Source organism: Poecilia mexicana, unplaced genomic scaffold (genome assembly GCF_051168715.1).
Source record: "Poecilia mexicana isolate PSO_F unplaced genomic scaffold, ASM5116871v1 scaffold_17, whole genome shotgun sequence".
In the NCBI taxonomy this organism is placed as follows: Eukaryota; Metazoa; Chordata; class Actinopteri; order Cyprinodontiformes; family Poeciliidae; genus Poecilia; species Poecilia mexicana.
In genome coordinates, this window is record NW_028263386.1 from 14,391,096 (window position 1) to 14,410,423 (window position 19,328).

A 19,328-nucleotide genomic window follows, 5' to 3' on the forward strand; every position below is an offset into this window, starting at 1 on the left:
TAGGCTTGAGCAGTTCACCTCCCACATCAACAGACACAGCTGGCCAGCGGCCTGTGATCTCATAGCATGACATACTTGCCATATTTTGCTGCTTTCATCACCCTTGTCAAAACCTCAACTCTTCTAACAATTATTATTGCTGATGAATAACCTTCAAAATTGGTTACAGTCATGCTTTGCTTAAAAAAAAAAAAAAGAAAGAAAAGTATTTGTGGGAAGGATTTGAGATTTGCGAATTCTGTGCTGGCATTGTGGCAATGAGCATAGCTGTAAAAGTGTCAACTGAATGTTATTTATTGTTGCTGTGTCAGCCTTTTTCAGACCCTCATCCGAAGTTAGCATGAGAATTACAGCGCACAACCACAGAGAGGTAGACACAGTGAGTTACGACCTTAAATGCTCTCCGTTCTCATCCTTAACAGTTTTAACACACTGGGATATTAAAGTTTGTTTTACTCCCCTCATCTGCAGCAAAGCAGCACAATAGACACATGCTATTGAATTCGTATAACCTGAGATATTAGGTCATACATCTTGATTGTCTGTTTATATTGGCACATAAGTCCTCTTTGGTCCAAGAGAAAATGAAGGTGAAGCTAGGATAATATCAGTTCATGGGCACCTGTGTCCTCACCATTGAAGATATGAAACGGATGAATAAATGAATGTGTATATTATCACCCCTGGTCAGCTTTCCTAATTTGCTAGATTCATCTGAGCATGCTCACACATCTCCTGCACACACACACACACACACACACACTCGCACACATCATTTGAAGACAATAGATGACCATCTTCCTATCTGTACAGACTTTTCTCAGCCGATGAAAATAATGAGATTAAGTTGATGGGGAATGGACTGGTAAGATAACTTAATTCATGCACTGAGTCAAAGGAAGGCGGATAAGTGAAGAGAACAACCTCACATAAGAAGCAATGCACATCATAATAATAATTTAAAAAAAAACTGCAGACCAGGAGATGCGGGCACCATCACTCCTCTTGTGCTGTTCATGCTCTTGAAAAAAATGGGATCAATTTCAAGTCTTGAAAATTGCTATACTTGTATCTGCAGGCCAAGCGATGTAGTTTTACAGAATGCAGGAACTCACCTGGAAAAAATAAATTATTTCCAACAAAGAACTGGAAATATTTAGTAAAATATTGTTCCTGTTTTGTTGAATGCCTTGCAAAAAAAATATTCATACATCCTTGAATGTTTTCACTTTCTGACACATTCCAACCATGAACCTTATTCTATTCTATTGGGATTTGGTGTGAAAGACCAAAACAATGTAGCTTATGAAATGGGTAAAAGAAGGGGAAAAAAAACAGCGGTTTAAAAAACAAATAAATCGGAATAGTTTTGTATATTTGTATTGACTGTTTTATCCTGATGCCCCTAAATGAAATCCAGTGCAACCAAATGCCTTCAACAATAAACCATGGCACAGCTGCCAGTTTCCAGACTATTGAACACACCTGAATATAAGCTGTTTTCACTAATCTTGAATAAATAAAAAAATTACATACAGGCTACGCTGGTCTATTAGCTGCAGGTGTCAGTGCTGTAACATTTGCAGATTTTTATTTTATATTATTTTAAACTTTGAAATGCACACCTGTAACATGGGTGCTTTAAAATAAATCTAATAGCCCACCAAGAAAAGTCAATGATTGCATCATCCTCCTGTGCGCTAAAACCACAGAAGGAATCTTCTTGGTTGCCTCAATACAGATATTTTATGGAATGCTCTCGTCAACTACCACTTCAAAGTGATGGTCCACTGTAACCTACCTGCATCATTGACCCAGCATACATTGCACATGAGGAAAAAAAAAAAAGGTAACCTCTCTAGATGAAAAATGTACAAGTTTTTATGCGTCACAAACAAGTTTTATGTTAATAGATAACACATGTAGGCCAAGAGGTTCAACTAAATGTGGATTCCTGTTGGACATCTGAGACTAGGACAGAGGATAATCTTCCAGCAGATTAATGACCCTAAATGTAAAACCTTCTTTGATGGGAATCAAAGTCCAGAGTTAAATCTACTTGAAGACTTTAAATTTGATGTTTATAAAGGCGCTCCTTCTAGTTGGATTGTGTTTGATCTATTTTACAAAGAAAGTAGATGGAAACCTTTTGATCTCCAGATTTGTAGAAACAATTCACCAAAGTCCTTGCAGTAATAATTGAAGCCAAAAAAAAAAAAAAAACTTTTGCATGAAATTGTCTTGGCAGGGCTGGAAAAAGGTGCATCCCACACTTTTCAGACTTATTCAAAAAAGGCGGGAACACTTGAAACCACAGAGAATCTGTAGGGTATTGTCAAGACAAAGATGAGTCACCAGACCCAACAATAAAGATGACCTAAAGGCAAGTATCAAAGCAGCCTAGGCTTCCATTATACCTCAGCAGAACCGCATGTTGATTGCCTCCATGCCACGTCGCATTGATACATTAAGGGATTCTCAACCAATTATTGAATGCATAGAAATGAACATTCTTTTTGAGAAAATAAGGCTGCCCAAAGAACTGGTCGGTGGATTCGGGTGATTGAGTGTGGTTCACTGTTTAATCACTTACTTTCTGTGGGGAATACACAGTCCTTTGAATGACTCCCAGCATTAGTGGGCTGTCTTTCTGGTGAATCTCTGCTCTGTTTGCATAACACTCTGTGAACCTGCACGTTGTTTGTTAGTCTGAAAGGTTTCACCGAAGCAGAATGATGGGACGCCACGAAGCAAACCTAACACCTCCCTTCCCTCCAGATAGTCTCCTATTATCTTTGAATTGGTTGGTAAGGATGACAAGTGGAGGCAACATGATCGCTTGCACACTGAAAGTTCAAAAACCCAATTCACAGCCCGAAACGTGTACAAAAGGGAAGATTTGAAAGAGAGCTGCATATTTGGACAAGAATATTCTTGCTCTGTAATGCGTTGTTTTGACATTCTAAACCATTAAAACTGGATGGCAGCACATATTTCTGTTGCATCTTACAACGCTGAATCTGATTCATGGTAGCATGGAAAGCTGCCTCCCTTGATTCACATGTTGCGCCACCTGCTTCTTTGTGCCACCACTGTCAATGTTAGTGTGACCCTGACTAACAGTGCTATCACTGAGAGGCGACAGAGTATTCCCACGAGCCCTCATGTTAAAAAGCCACAGTCTGGAAACATTTCTGCAGGCGGCCTTTCCAAGCACAGACAGATTTGTACATGGGCCTACTTGTGGTTTTGTTATAGCTGCATACAAACTGAGGACAGATGTGCTTGGATTCCCCTCCCCTCACCACCACCAACTCCTTCCATCCCTGTGATCGTTTATTCTCTTCCTCTCTCCTTCCAGTTTCCTTAATCTGGGAGTCATTGTGTCTAGAATAAAGCACAGCTGCGCAGATCCCCTCTCTAAAGCCATTCAGTTCAGCTGATTACATCGAAGTAAGAGGCCTCTCGGCTCACATAGTCCACTCGCACAGCCTCACTCCACACATGGTAATGCTCATGCAACACAACATGCACGCAAGACAGACTATTCTCGTGCTGGACTGATTCCAAGCTTAATCGCTGCCATCTGATGTTTTTAGTCTGAGAAGCGTCATGATGCAAAGACTGCAAATATCAGTTTACAGATTTTCAAAAATCCTGCTTGTTCTTTAACACATGAAAGTGCTACTGCAGCACAGAGGTTGTGTTTCAGACAGATATTTGAAACATTCAAAAATGTATTTCTTGCCTTTAGGATCTCAAAAATGCTAAATATATTAATGCTGCTTAAACCAGATTATAAGAGTGTGAGACGTTGCAGCTATGTATGGGCTCTTGTTCTAATGGTGAATTTCACAGTATATAAACATTTAAATTAAGAAATATCACCACCGATGTCAAAATCTATTTCAATGTAATCAATTCTTTAAAAAGTGCATCTATTGTAAAGTCATTTATGCCAAAACCCTTTAAGTTATCTCTTTTCACCTTCCTGAATAGGCACACAACTTTACACTGCAGCGTTGCCGGTCCTTCTCTCCGCCCTGGTGGCGGCTTAGTTGAACAGTGAAAGCTGATCAGAAAAGTGGTTAAACATCAGCTGGTGCTGCCTGTTTAAAACTACTGTGCATCTGGAGAAAACCCTCTAGATGAAAAACAAAAACATGGTTTGGAGGTATTTTGACTGAGGCAGATGTATAGAAAAGTACCAGCGCACATCCACAGGTCCTTAGGCAAGCTATCCTACAGAGTGAGAGCCGAAACGTCAGGCAGTGCACTGCAAACTTGCTGAAGCATCTGAAGCCATCCTTCTGTTTGAGGAATTTCAAAAGGTCAAGTAAGTTGCAGAGTCTACAGAAGTGTAGTATTAAATCCCCCTGGGTGAGACAGAACAATTTTGTCTGTTTAAATATGAGCCACTTACTGATAACTCCCATGCATCTCCGTTCAGTGGTAGAGCAGTTGGGGTGGTGTTCTTTTATAAAAGGACAATACCTTTAAGAATAATCATCTTCCAAACAATCTTTAATCATTTAGGACTGTGGGCCAAGCTCTGAACGTTGTACAGACAACCCCATACCTAAGTATTGGCAGATCTCATTTTAAAAGCAGTTTTTTTTTTCTTTTTTTTTTTTTCTTTCTGTTTTTGTGGTTTCATGTTCAGCCTTGGAGCACAGATTATTTGCTTTGCCAAAGATCAATATCACTCTCGCAGTCAGTTAAAGAATAAACCATGTTTTTAGTCTACTTAGCTTATCTATTTAAGCACAAACTACATGTGGGGGGAGGGTCACTCAGGTCAAAGTGAGTTAGCGGTCAGAAGCATCAAATACTGGCTTTATCTTTTCAGAAATCAACCAAGTACAAAGATGGGAGAAAAAAAATCAGCTTGCTTAACATATTAAGACGTTGATTGTATGAATATACAAATAATTGAATACTCCTGTGTTTGCTTACTTCCTTTAGTAACAAGCTGTCACATATTTGAAAACCCATGCAGGGGCCGATGTGAAAGCTTCTGCTTGAAGTGTTGGACCCAGCCTTAGTCTTCCTTCTGTTGTTTTATTTTATTTTGGATTTTTTTTTTTTTTTTTTTTCATTTTTGTCTTTAAGTATTTGATAATTGCATGCCAAACTGAATCTGGCACATATTGATTCAAAAGTGGAATTACAGATGTAGATTCTCTGAATATTGGCAGCCTAACCCTTCTGTGCAATTTTTTTCCCTTATCAGTGTTCCGATGATGGATTTTTCTTGACTTTGTATTGCTGCAACTTTCAATTTCAAAAAATAGGGCAAAAAAAAGCATATAGTTTGCTTTTATAAATGTGCTTCTGAGAGATTGATGTGCTTTGTGATGAGTGGTGTAGGACATGCGAGTAAAACGAAAAAAATAGGTAAGCATTTGTCACACTGTTTGGTTCACACCTCTGAAAAATGCACCTAGATGCATTAATGTTTTGTTTTTTAAATTTAGAAGGTAAACCAGTTTCCAAATCATTATACATCTGAACAATTCAGTTCGGTATAAAGGAAGAAGAAGAAAAAAAACAGAATTCAGTATGTTTTTTGTTGTGTGCAACTCAAATCATTTTTCTTTAGCTTGAGAGACACAAAAGCAGCATAGATCTTGCATTATAGTCTTCTCCAGAGACTGCCAGCCTCATCTTCCTTTGTCTGCCGCTTTTGTTTCCTGGCCAAGCAGGATTCACATTCCTCCCCTTTGTTTTCTTTCCATACCCTGACTTCTTGAAAGGAGAAGGCAGAGAAGGAATTTCATGGGCTATCCAAACTAAATGCAGTAACCCAGTATGTTAGCTGGCTGCATGAATGAATTACAAGTATATGTTCAAATCCATTTTTATTTTCAAGAAAAAAGTAGAAATTAAAGATGGCAAGATGTTTGTGTGTGTGTGTGTGTGTGTGTGTGTGTGTGTGTGTGTGTGTGTGTGCTTACGTTTGTGATTGGATGCAGTGAACTGTGTCAGTCTTTACCTGAGCTCGTAATTTGCATTTGTGCTTGATTGACAGAGCTATGCAAAACAGGCAGACTTCTCTTTCCTATTAAGACAGAGAGCATACATCAGGTCTTTTTCATCAGCAGTCGCTTGCATGTACTTTAGTATTGAGTCATCATTGACTGGAATATGGTTGCAATTTATTTTGCCTAAGGACATGTTAATCATATTCATCCGGGGTGCATATGGTAAAGTGCGGAAGTTTTTGTATGTAGCAGATCTCAGCTGTTGAATGAATGAACTTCTAAATTTGTCTTAATACATTTTATGAATGCCATTCAAGATGGACTAAAAATGATAATGGCAACAAACAGCTCATTAAAGACCAGAATGTCTTCAAAAAGATTTTTTATTTTATATTTATATATGCTATTTTATCATTTTAGAAATTAGAATACAAATCTATGGAAATTGGGTGGAATAGAACTCCATCAAGAAATGTTATACAAAGGTTTATCTCCATAATTACTGTAAAATAGCTAAATATTTTACAAATTCACAAATTTGGAGTACAAAATGATTTAACAGACATGAAATGTAAGCAGGTGAAGATGAACAATCAAGATATCTAAAATGGTAGGTTGTCTACCAAGTAGATCATTCTTCTGCTTTCAAGACCCAAAATGACAACTGAAAAATAGTCCTATGGTTTTTGAGGTTAACTGTCAAAAATAACGCAAACGATGCATAATACTATGACAAAGCAAGCAAATACATGTTTTGTCAGGCGAGTTGAAGTCGAACACTTTTAATTGGTTGCATGGATGGGTACCAATTCTCAACTTTCGTCTTAAGAACTAAAGAAACTTGGAGAGAACTTCAATAAAATTGAGACAAACAATTAAACGGCAATGATGACCCCAACAACCTGCCTGACAATTGGAAGTACAGAGATGTACATAAAAAAAACCTGCTCATCCTTATTGGGAGTGGATCAAAAGAGAATCAAGCTAACTGGATTTCTGTATAAAGTTTGTATGCAGTGTTGAAAAGTCAGAAAAGGTATTGAATTTGATTTTTAACACTTTTCAAGTCTAGTGAGCATTTATGAGCTTCTATCTAAGACTTAAGATTTCTAGGAAATATTTTTATGAACATGCTCACATGATGAAATGTACATGTAGGTAAATTTTTATTTATTTATTAAGTGCTGGCTGGGGGCCATAAGCTGCCCCTGGAAAGATTTTTATGCCAGCGGAGATTAAGAATGATACAAATATGGTCAACAACACAGGTGTTTGATGCATATGGAGGCTTTTCTGAAATTGCAAAATTAATACAGACAAATTGATTGGCATCCCACCAAGGATTTGAATTTTAATCACCAGGCTTTAATTTTACAGTAAATAGGACCACATCTCCTTGTGGGATTTACTCGATAGCAAACTTTGATGCATCTATGTTTTGTTTTTGGTATTATTAATTTATTTAAACTTGGCGAAATACAGCAAGTGTTTTTTAGAGTGTGTGACCCAAATCCTGCTATTACTGACTATATGATTTTTTTTTTTTCACCCCTTACTTTTCGTTTCCTGCGAGTGAAGCCTAAAATAATAAGCAAAGCATGGCTGCTTTTCTTTTAATGAGGCAAACAAGAAAATCCCTTCTTTTTCAGCAACCTGCATGTGGAGCAGTATGGAATCTTAAAATGGAGACTGTCGGTATTAAAATTCAAACTCAACAGAAACCACCCATTTTATCGTAACTGTGGCCACTTTCTTGTTTCAGGACATCTGCAAGGGGCTAGAGTTTTGTGTGACTCGCTCTTAAGCCATTGTGGGTGCATTAGGAAGTGGTTTGTAACGGTGAATAATGACTGCTTCCCAGTGTGTCCAGTTGTCCTGAGGTGTTCTAGCGTGAATCTCTCCAACCAAAGTTAACATTGCAAATGGTCAAATGAAAATAGAGACTTTGGAATAGAAAGCCTTCTCTATTCTATATATAAACAAAATTCAACTACGTCTTATGCCTAGTTGTTCTAGTTTCCGTATATCTAGCTGTATTCATTTATTTTTTTGTGCCTATTTGTGCAGGCCATCTTAACTTCCACTCACGTGTGAATGTGTAGACACTAGGGCTGAAACGATTCCTCGAATGGTTCGAGTACCTCGATTACTAAAATTCCTCGAGGAAAATTTACCTGACTCGAAGCTTCGTTAATTTATGTTTTATTAGTTAGCGCACCGTGTTCCGGCCGGGACTTCATTTGCGTTGCGCGGAGCTCTCACTTCCGCCTCTGAGTTGTTGACAAAAGCTAAGTCTCAGCGGCATAAAGTCCAATCTTCAAGATTGGCCCGTGGGGATTTTATTGATTGATGATAATGCCCGACTTTTTATCGTTTTTGGGGAACCAATAAGCATCCTTAAAATGACTGGGGGAATGCCTGGAGTACGGCAGCATTTCTCCTCCGGGGCTGCTGGTTGAAAGCGAACGGCGGGAAGAGCGCTGAGGTGAGCGGATAGCCTGAACAGGGCGGGCGGCTGAGTAGCTGATGCTTACCGTGTAAATGTAGCTTTACCGACGAACCGCACAATAAACTTCATATCCCGGTCTGAAGAAACGGGTGGCGGAGCGCATCGTACATGGCTGGTAGATGAGTTTCTGAGTGTGACCAGTGAAGGTGTCGTAAATATCCCGTATTGCTTCCCCCCGTGTTCGTCCCCCGGTCTAACGGTTCGTCAGTCCGCTGGTCTATTTCCTCCCCTCCACCCCATCTTACGTTCGTTCATTCGCCCTCTCCTTCCACTCCAGGCGGCATTTCCCGTATTTTCAAACCCAAAGCGTGACAGGTTAGGTGGCAAGGTGAGTTTAATTAATCTATTAAACTCACTGAAGATGAATACATAAACTAAAAGCTGGATTGTAGACATTTTTATAAGCATATTTGTGAGCCTGCCTCTTTGTTATTAAATTCAATATAATTTCAGATTTTTCTATAACTTTTCTTCTGGTTTACTTAGAAAGTGAGCTATTATTGTTACAGGTTAGTTTTCTAAACTACAAAAAAGCAACTGTTAGGGATGCTCAAATATGAAAAATTGGACTGATATTGATATCTGATAGTAACATTGGTATTATGCCAGATTTACCAATATTTCATTTTATAATTTTTTTTATCCGATTACTCGATTAATCGTAAGAATAATCGATAGATTACTCGATTACTAAAATATTCGTTTACAACAGCCCTAGTAGACACAACTCATTAAAGAGGCTGAGGGAAGTGGTGCATATAAAACTGAATATTATTCTTGTCCCGTTACACCGTATTGACTTTTGCCTATCTTCACCATCGTGTTTATTCTGGCTGGTTACTCTTGTTGTTGTAATGAATGCGTAAAGGTTTGGGGGCAGAGTGACACGGTACGGGGGGGTGTGTCTCATTCGAAGAGAGGCCACCGGCACCCATCATGCCCTGTGGTCATTACTCGCATTGGTTGAATCCGCTTCCTTTCAGCATTAAATGAACTCCTTGTCAAGTGCTGACACAAGAGGTTAGGCAATTTGTCAGAATTTAATCACATTCTAATAAACAACTGTGCTAATCTTATCAAAACTGATAACGTACAAATGGGTTGCTCTGTGGTCAATCTCCTGGGAAATAGCTTTGTCTTCTTGAACGTTCATTTGTGGAAACCTTTGTCCAGTGCAAATCAAAGTTTTAATTAAGTGTGTGGCTTGTTGTCTCCCAGTAAAGGTCTTGTCTGTCTGTTAATTGTCTTGGAACGTGTGCGGCGTATTTTATTTAATATGTGCATATAGAGAGATGCAACACAGTCTGTCTTTATTCAATGTCAAAGTCTTATTTCGGCCATTTTTTTCTCTCTCTCTTTTATGGACAAATGGTCCAGACTGATTTACCTTGAAGAGATGAAATTGACTCCCCACCCTCAAACATTTTAATAGCTTCACTTTTCGTTTGGGAAATTTTGCGTCTTTGCAGCCACGGTTACAACAGCTTGGTAAGCTTCTTCTTCACATATAATAGTGGTATGAGGTTTTCCACGTTCTCTTAAGCCACTCCTGTAGAATAATTTATCATCAGCTGTTCATGCTGCCTAATCCCAAAATGAGGCCATTTGTTAATTCTTTGCTGCATGCACAGCCAATATGTTAGTGGTCAGGATTTGATTGATACAATATGTTCCAAGCTTCAGCTAAACCCTGTAATGCTTTTGCACACACATCTGTCTTGCAACCCACCACATTCTAATCACACGCTTACTTTTCTTGTGTTTTTTAAAGTGTGTGTGTGTGTGTGTGTATATATATATATATATATATATATATATATATATATATATATATATATATATATATATAATATACACACTTTGCAAGCAGTAAATGCAGCATCATTCACTTATTGTGTTTTTGCTTTCTAAGAAACAATAATTGGTACAGTTCTAAGCACAAACATGCAGCCCATCCCTACATTTCCACTCCATAACAACTCGGCGTCTGAAAAACATCTTCTTACTGCCATTAAAAAGTCTTGCAAGACACGGTGAAAATGCCAGTAGAGGTTATCTCATCCCTGGTCACCGAATGTTTTTCTGCCTCTTTGATTTTGGTGATGGTATTTTGACACAAATGATCAAGGGGAGGCACTAAATAGCTTTGAGTCTATGCTTTGGAGATCAAAAGAGCCCAATAATGTGACATTACAGGTTGCATTGAGGCACTTTTAGAGCCTGGCCCTCATGATCAGCCTCCTCTGAAAACATCAGCTCAGCTTGAAACCACAGGCATGGGGGCTCATGGTGACAAGCTAATAAACCAGCTGGCTGGTTTCCTTGAAGACTTGTCTTTAGCCCTTTTAGTATTAACCTCCAAATAAAAGATCAAGTAATGTAACACCTACTTTGTCATCTAATTTAGGCATAGCATTTATTTTAATGTATTCCACACGTCACCCTATCAAAATGGAACGGCCTGTGCTCTTGCAGATTATTTTAAGAATCTGAATAATTTGAAAGTAAAGGCTTTTCCTCTTATTTAAACAGTTCTAAGTTTTTGTTAGAGGAAAGTGAGTGATTTATGGTTGCATATTCCTCCCCTCAGGACTTCAGGAATGAGGTTTAACTTTTTGTCCTGCTGAAAATGCCTGAGATGGCACCGCGACAACCCCATGGCACTGCAGTGATGGATGTACACAGCACAGGAGCATTTTCTAAAATTAGCATTATCACCTCTGTTGGACTTTGGCCAGAGCCTCGAGGTTTTACGGGCCTTACAATGTTTTATTTATTCTATATAAGCTCCTGTGGAGTCCATTTTTATTTGTTCCTGAGATTAAGCATCACATAATGCTGACCTGAAATGGTTAACATTACATTTTGTGTCGTATTTTTGTTTGAATAAGAAAATGTGTGGATACGTCTTGGATAAAGATTTAATTCAGAAAATTAAATCTTCAATGTTGATTGAAATAATGTAATTTAGATGAGTGTAAGGAAATTGTTTAAGGCATCTAAACTAACAGAACAGTAAACATGTGTTTTTACTCTGTTAAGACTGTTCGACGTACGTTTTAAGTGTTTTGGAAAAATAGAGATGTAGCCACATATTGGCTGACGACTACATTTTTAGTTTTATTGGCCTAGAGTTGTGACTTACTAGTTGGAAACTAACGGCCCTTTTGCACTGCTGATCCGAGCCAGAGTTCAAATCCGGGTCAAGAATTTTTGCTTTAGTTCTTAGTCTTATCCCACCCAGCAGATAACATACTTCCTGAAACTGTTTGTGATGCTAGTTGCATGAATGACCCATTTAACTTACTAAAGACTGTATATAGGACACTATGATTTCCATGATGCAGACAACGCAGATGGAATGGTGCAATTTAAACAAAATGCACGATGGAGCATCGTGACTCAATGGAGTCCACAATGAAACGTGGAATTTCCCAGAACTTGCTGATATTTCAGAACGGGAAAAGCTTTACAGCACCTACCGGTCGTTACTTAATTAGGGGACGTTTGGGTCTACTTGGCTCTCCTCTCCACACAGAGAGTAAAAACGGTCAGCCATGGCAAAAGAAAAAGAACATGAGCGTTACACCGAAAGACTGACAGTGATTACTTCAGTGGAGATGTCTGTGACCGATGCTAGAAATATAAATGAACGAAGGTCCTGATTAATATGGAAGTGCACAGTTTACAGTTTGCAGGATTTTTTTTTTTTTTTTTTTTGTATGACATATATTTGTGTCTTGAGTTCAACTGTTTAAAAATGTTGACTTTAACAAGCACTAGACCAGGAGCCCTCATCTTCCTGAATCCCACCGTGGGTGTGACCGTGAACACTGGTCTACAGATACTACTCTTGAAATTCAGAAACAATTTATAATGTATGCATTTATTATACCTAAGAAGTTCTAGTTTTTAATCCTAAATCTTCTCTGGCCATTGACCTCTCATATTAATATTGTTTATACCGTCCATTTTACGCTGACAAATTCAAATTTAAAAACTAGAAGTATTTTTGGTTGAAGGAATAAAGAAGGTTGGAATGTTAAAAAAAGCATAAAAGATTGTGGAGATAAAATAGAACCATGTGAATTTTGATTATGCTGTGTATTACTGTATTAAGGCTATTCTAAACTCGTATGCTGTATAATAGTTTTGCCCAGTTAGTGCAGTGAAGTAACGGTATAAATATGTATGCGCACATGAATGCATGACTTAAAGAAGTAAAAATGACTATCATAGTTGCTAAGCGGTTGACATCTTGGCATTGTGATCATTATGCTTCTCTAAAGCCTCTCTATCAAGTCGCTGATCTCAATAACCTGCAGAACAAATTCCTGGTAGCTATGCACTGATAACTGCAGAAGGATGTTGCTTAACCTTATCTGTTTTTGGCTCCAGTGGCATGTTAATCCACACAATGCCCGACTGTCAGCGTGATGGAAAACACAGAATCATTTTGTTTACTCAACAAAGCCCTTAAATGTTTCCTCTGATGTTTATATACACTATAAACCCAAAGAGGCTGCTAATTTTCAAATGACAAATGCTGCTTATTAAAAAAAAAAAAAGAAAAACAACAAAACAAAAACACATTTTCTGTTAAGCGAGCGGGAATGAAATGTACTTGGAAACTACATGTATGGGAAGATTATAGTGGTCAAATAGCTTTTCTAGCATTTAGGATGGCCTAGTAAAGATGTGTAGCAAATCTAAGGAACAATTTGAGGGTGAAAAAAAAAGGCATTTATTAAAATTAGACGATTTTAACCCAGAGAAAAATTGTGTACATTTTTAGATGTCATTTGAAAAAAAAACGTATCAGTCAAGCAAATTAGGAATCTTTGTTTATCCTCAGAGCCAGTTTGTTGTACCCTTAAAGTATAAAAAATCTGTATTTGGTATAAAACATACATTTCTTATTTATGGCCTTATTCTCCCCGGTTTGGATAATCATGTGTGTTTGGTGATAAAGCAGTACAGTACCAATATGTTTCTGAAAGCCTTTCCAGAATTCACCAGTTGATCTTTCAGCAATAAGAGGGAAACGACGTGCTTGAGGATTGGTCACTACAATCAAGCTAGAGAAATGAGCTGGGTGCTCGTTATATTTTGTAAGCACTGCTATTCTTCTTCAGCTATCTTAATTGGTAGCAGCATTGCACAAAGAACAGATTTCTTTTTTTTTTTTTCATGCAAATCCCCCTGCATATTGAATGTCATTTTATGAATGCATGCACATGAAAGGCCCTGCCTTCAAGTGTTTAGACTGGCAAAATTAACCATCATCATTCTCATAGTAAAGCTTGGACTACAAACTGTTTACTGGCTCTGAAGAATGTTATTTATGGAAAACGCGACCATACCTTCATCATAGCTTTTCATACCAGAGTCTTTCATAAGAGAGGCTTATATTATGACTTGTATTCAATCAAATGTCACTCCAGTATTTTTCTGATGGAATGATCTTACAAACAAAGCATACTTGAAGCGCTTTTAGAAAAACATCTCTAATTAAGAGGAATAGGAAAAATTATGTTGCACAGTGGTCTTATTTACCAGCCCTAAAATATGCTTTCATAATGATAGCCTAAAAAAAAAAACACCATGCTAAAAAAGAACATATGCATGAGCAATTACGCATAGCAAGCAGCAATCTTGCTTTGTGTTCCATTAGCACATTGTGCTTTTAGCAGTTCAAGCAATAATTGGCCGATTACAGAATATGCTGTTGGGGATATTTTTTTTGTGGTTTGCACTAAAAGTCTGTGCATAGCTGGAGAATGCTGACCTTAATTTGCTGTGTTCTCCCCAGTTTAGGAGCAGCTTAGAATTTCATATCACAGCAGTTTGAATTGAGATAGCACAGAGCAAGCTCCATTGGGGCTCAACAGGATTGAATTAACAGTGGTGCTGGCTTAGATGTCATTCAGTGTGAGCCTTTGCTTCATATTCCGTTGTATCACTGCCAGGTTCAGACCGACTCTACTAACCCTGGTCAAATTCATTTGTGAATTATGCATTCGGTCCAGGAGTGTAGAGCGATTTGCTAGGGTTAGGTCAGGAGATTGACACCGGAGTATTTGCACTGGTACACGTATATCTGCAGCTGCTGATGAAACACCTAGGCTGGGTATTTCTCAACTGTCAGTGACCTCACTTCTCAGATGAAATGATGGCATACTGCGATGATCTCACACGAGAGGTTTCAGTCTTGTCGCATTAACGGCACATTAGTGGAAGTTGAGTATGCTGGCTTCCAGCGAGTGCAGTTGGCAGGCAGGAATTAAAGATGAGATTCTGGAACATTTTCTTTGCCTCTGTGGAGCCGAAGAGTTCACATTCTGTGCCCCAAATTAAATGTCTTGCCCTCTCCTTTTCTCTGCAAACTATTTGTGTCTGTCTGAGTTAGCGTTATCACGTGATGTGCGGACAATAGAGAGGCACTCTTGGACCATGGAGAGGTTACAGGGGGTTTTTGTGTTGTCCAGCAAAGGGAGGGCTTTGGAGGGGGGTGCGTCCAAGCTGTGAATGGGATCATTGAGTTGGAGGTAATTTTGGGCTCTGGTTCAGGGCATTAGTTGGACAGTCCTTTCTGCTGACGTGCCCGTTTCCCCCTCTTACTCCCTCTTTTTTTTTCTTTTTTTTTTTTCCCTACACCCAACCCCCAGCTCTTCTCTGTGCTGCATCGGCATTTCTGCCCAAATCGAGCCTTTATCGTCCTGCCCATGGTGACATGTGTAACAGGGTGTGGCAACCAAGATCTCTTCTCACACTTTACCTTAGGGAGCCTATTCATCTGGAGATGGATAACCTGCAGTTGAATCATTCATTTGGCATTTATGTGGCTTTTTAAGCCACCAGAGCCCAAGGAACGAATAATTGCACGTGGAACATTCCTATACATTATCATTGTAGCTTTTACCGTTAACATTGGCTATAGAGCAGCCTCTTCAAAGCAAGTAAACTGAACACACTGTCAAAATCTAGTTAAAACTACAAGAACAGAATGAGGCCATTTCTTTTGGTTGACCTATTTAAGACCGATGGACATATGTTGTCGTTTAAATATTTAGCTTTTGATCACCATGGCAACAGAAAATTAAAATTGATATTTCTCCTTATAGAAATGTATTGTGATATTGACTGATGACTGAAATCAGCTAATTTGGCCCATGTCTCGTAAGCCGGAACACCTAAAGAGTTTAATTTTGCAATCAGTTAATGCACAGTACTTAAAATAGTCCTGTTTGCAGTAACAGCAACACTCCTCAGTGGAAGGTGGTGGTGAAGGAACATGGGGTGTTGGAAATCTTTGAGTTTAATTATCCTTATTTCCATTGGAAGATGGATGAATACCCTTTTTAGAATGCTATCTATGCGGATTTCTTGTTTGTTTTGTGTTTTGTTTTAGAAAAAACTGCTGTCACAAAAGTGATTTTTTTTTCTTTGCTTCTCTTATAAAGAATTAATTACCAGTCAAAGCAAGTAGGCTAGAACAAACAAGTTATATTCTGTTCTGTATTTTCTTGTATTAAAAAATGAATCAATTAAAATCCAAGCAGGCAGTTCAATTTTTAACAAAAAAAAGTCAGTATTAATGCCATTTGTAACTATTTGATTTCAATGTGTCTCGTTATTTTTTGGGGATGTTAATGTTATATAATTGCCAGCCTCACTTTTTTTTTTCTTTTTTTTTTTTTTTGCAGTAAGCTCTTAAGGATCCAGTCAAAATTGTCTAAGACTCTGCCCACTTTGAGAATTGTGAAGTTTCCTAAATTTTCTGACAGCCTTCTGCTGCATTGAGTTATTTTGACAGTCCCTTACTCTGTATTCTACCTCCGTCTGAGTATCTGCTGCTGACTTGAGATGGCTGGTGATTGCCTGAGGGCTTTGAGCTTACAGGCACCTGGTTTAAAAGCCAAACCATCAGAAAGAGAGTCATTTAACTGATGTCAGCATTGCCGAGTTCAAAGGGGGGAGGGAAAAAAAAAGCTAATTGGTCAAGGGTAATTGAACTGAAATGGGCAGAAAGGAGACGGCCGGTATTAAAGTCTAAAATAAAAACGCTGCCACCCTGCATTTCTATTGTCGAAAGTTTAGCTTTATTAAGTTTATTCTGTGTGCAGTAAGGCAATGTTTTGGCTGAATGGCAGTTTTGTGTAACCTGCAGGTTGTTATTCAGCAAAGACTTTAAGGTTGCCCACATCACTGAAAAATGTAATACTTCCAGGATGTGGTGTACTTGTGGTTTTCTTCCGACCCCAAACTGGTCAGCTGCATCTTTTCCTGGAGCTCAGAGAAACTTTACGCTCTCAAAGCGCAGATGATACTCTGTAGACATCACTGGGTCCCGAAGGTATTGGCCCCAAGAAGATGATTCGCCCACATTCACCGCTTTTTTTTGTTTTTTTCTTTTCTTTTTTTTTTTTGTTTTGTTAAGTAGTTTCATATCTGTTTAATAATTCATGACAGTTTCAGTGTAGTCTTGATATAAATGATATATGGTCATGTTATAATCTTTCTAAGCAACACAACAAAACATTTCCGTACATGTAAATGAAGCTCTTTGCTGCTGAGGTGTTTGTGTGTGTTGGATGCTGTGTGTGTGTATGTACACGGCATGTGTTGCACTGTCACTCAGTCGTAACATGAAACAACAATGTACCCCTGTTACCGTGGCACCTGTGGGACACGAGCCCCCCGTGAGCCACCTGTCTTCTGTGACTGGATGTGTGCTCCCCAAGTTTTAGATTTCTGTGTGCTCTTTATGAAATAAACATCAAACTCCAATCTTGTATCTCGAAGAGTCGAGGATCGTAGTCGTCCCTGTATGTCACAGGGGATAAAACTAGCATGCGATGGCCTTTCCTGAAGCAAAAAAAAAAAAAAAACTGAAACCTTTCCAGCATTTCATATGTTAAAATATTCAAACTTTATTTTTTTTACAAAGCTTAAGACTACAAGGCATTTAGCGTTGTCCACATCATGTTTTAAATATACTGTTTTGAGGGGGAGTTTGTATACATTTAATAGACCTTAAACAGCACACTCCCTGTTTTACCTTAACTTTGTTCTCCTCTGTTTTTCTTCCACTTCACCCGTTTGGATCTGTACCTTTGGGCAACAGCTTGAAGTGAATAATGTATAAGCAAGGAGAAGAATCAGAAAACCTTTGTGGGCTTTCTGTCTCACTGACTCTCTTTCAGTCCTTTTGTCTATATTCCCAGCTTCTCCCTCTGTTTGTCTAATTTTAAACCAAAATCCTTGTGCTGCTTTCTCTTGCAGTGAAGTTTGTCAGCTGTGGCAGAGGTGGTCTGGTGCGGTTTGAATGCAGCAATCCATCTGACTTTCGGATAGAGGACAACGGAGTAGTTTACGCTGCAAGGACTCTTCAGCGCACTCCAGCCCCTGCTTCGCCCTTGCTGATCAAGGCTGTAGACACCACCACTCAGCAGCAATGGGTGACACAAGTCAAAATGATGCCTCCCACACAGGTGAATAATCTTAGCTTGTCTGTAATGCTCTGTCACTTGTTTTCCGTGCCTGATATTAATGCTCTGGAAATGCAAAACGATGATTCCTGCTCTTACAGCAAATAAATAATGCATTTTACGCCTCCTGTACATTCACAGATGACTGCTTCCCTGAATTGCAGCAGGTGTTCCACGAGACAGGATGGATGCTTGCTTAATTAGAACTGAATGTGTCAATTTACCAGAAGCACAAATGTTATATCAGCATGGTCAGTGAAGGGTAAGATCAGATGCAGAATAGCTTTAAGTAAAGTTTAACTCTGAGGTCACAGCTTTGTATTCCCGAGGAGGGCACGCCTCTTTTTAAGCAGCGCAATATGGGAAGCATCTGTGTGAGCTGGAGAAAGCAGCTCATCTGTTAGTTTCTGTGACCATGTGTTCCGCATGTCAGCATTGTATTTGGCAGAGGATGAGTGGAGTTTGACAAAAAAAAAAAAAAAAAAAAAAAGCCCAGCACATGTCATGTCTGTCTGCGCTGAAGCTTGGAAAGAAAGCTGCAGCTAAAGGCCGGCTCCGTTCCAGACATTTAACCTCTCTTTAAAGATGGTGGATATCTGAATATGCCTATTTAACAATCTCTGCTGCTCATAGAAGCAATGATAGACATAAAAGTACAGCCATAATGTTTTCATTTGTGTGTTGCTGTATTCGTACTCCTTCTAAGGAAAGAGATGGCATTAAGTTGCATAAGTAAGTAATTATTGCTGTAAGATTTTGGACTGCACCGATTACAGTTTTCTGGCCGATCGCCGATCACCAATCTTTTAAAAAGCCTGACCTGCCAATTCAGATTTTGGCTGATGCCAATTTCTTTTGGTTGCCAAATATAGCAATAAAGTCGCAGAGTTGGTAACGGTGATTAATTATTGATTAATTATTAATTAATTATTGTTAATTGCAGACACAACCTAGCGGGCAGGTCTGTCAGTTTGTAAGGGGAGAACAGAAGAGGACAGTGGCTGATTTTTAAACCTTTATTGAAGTAGATAAGATCCGGGGTTAATATCTGCTTCACATGTAACTATCAGTTGCTCACTGATCTCCCAAAATTAAGAAAATCTGCGCCAATAAATCATCTGGACAATAAATCAGTACACCTCTAATTAGGGTTCTAAATTATTGGCCATGTGGTGTCCTAACAATCTTGCTTTCTTTTAAAACTTTCAATGTACTTTTCCTTAAAGCACATCAAAAGTTGTGCTTAAAGGAACAACTTATACACATTTCTATAAGTCAGGCTGCTTATAGAAATGTCTGTTTGAACTGTAATAAAATCATCTCCAAAAATGGGTGCCAATTTTA

At 38.6% G+C, this 19,328-nt stretch overlaps 1 protein-coding gene across 1 annotated transcript in view; it reads left to right on the forward strand.

Annotated features, from left to right (window-relative positions):
* Positions 1–19,328, forward strand: part of cdh2 (cadherin 2, type 1, N-cadherin (neuronal)) — a 78,032-nt gene that overhangs the window by 29,470 nt on the left and 29,234 nt on the right. Inside the window, exon 3 of the mRNA XM_014989009.2 lies at positions 17,779–17,987. Within this exon, the coding sequence (XP_014844495.2) occupies positions 17,779–17,987 (209 nt within the window). The remainder of the gene's footprint in view (positions 1–17,778; positions 17,988–19,328) is intronic.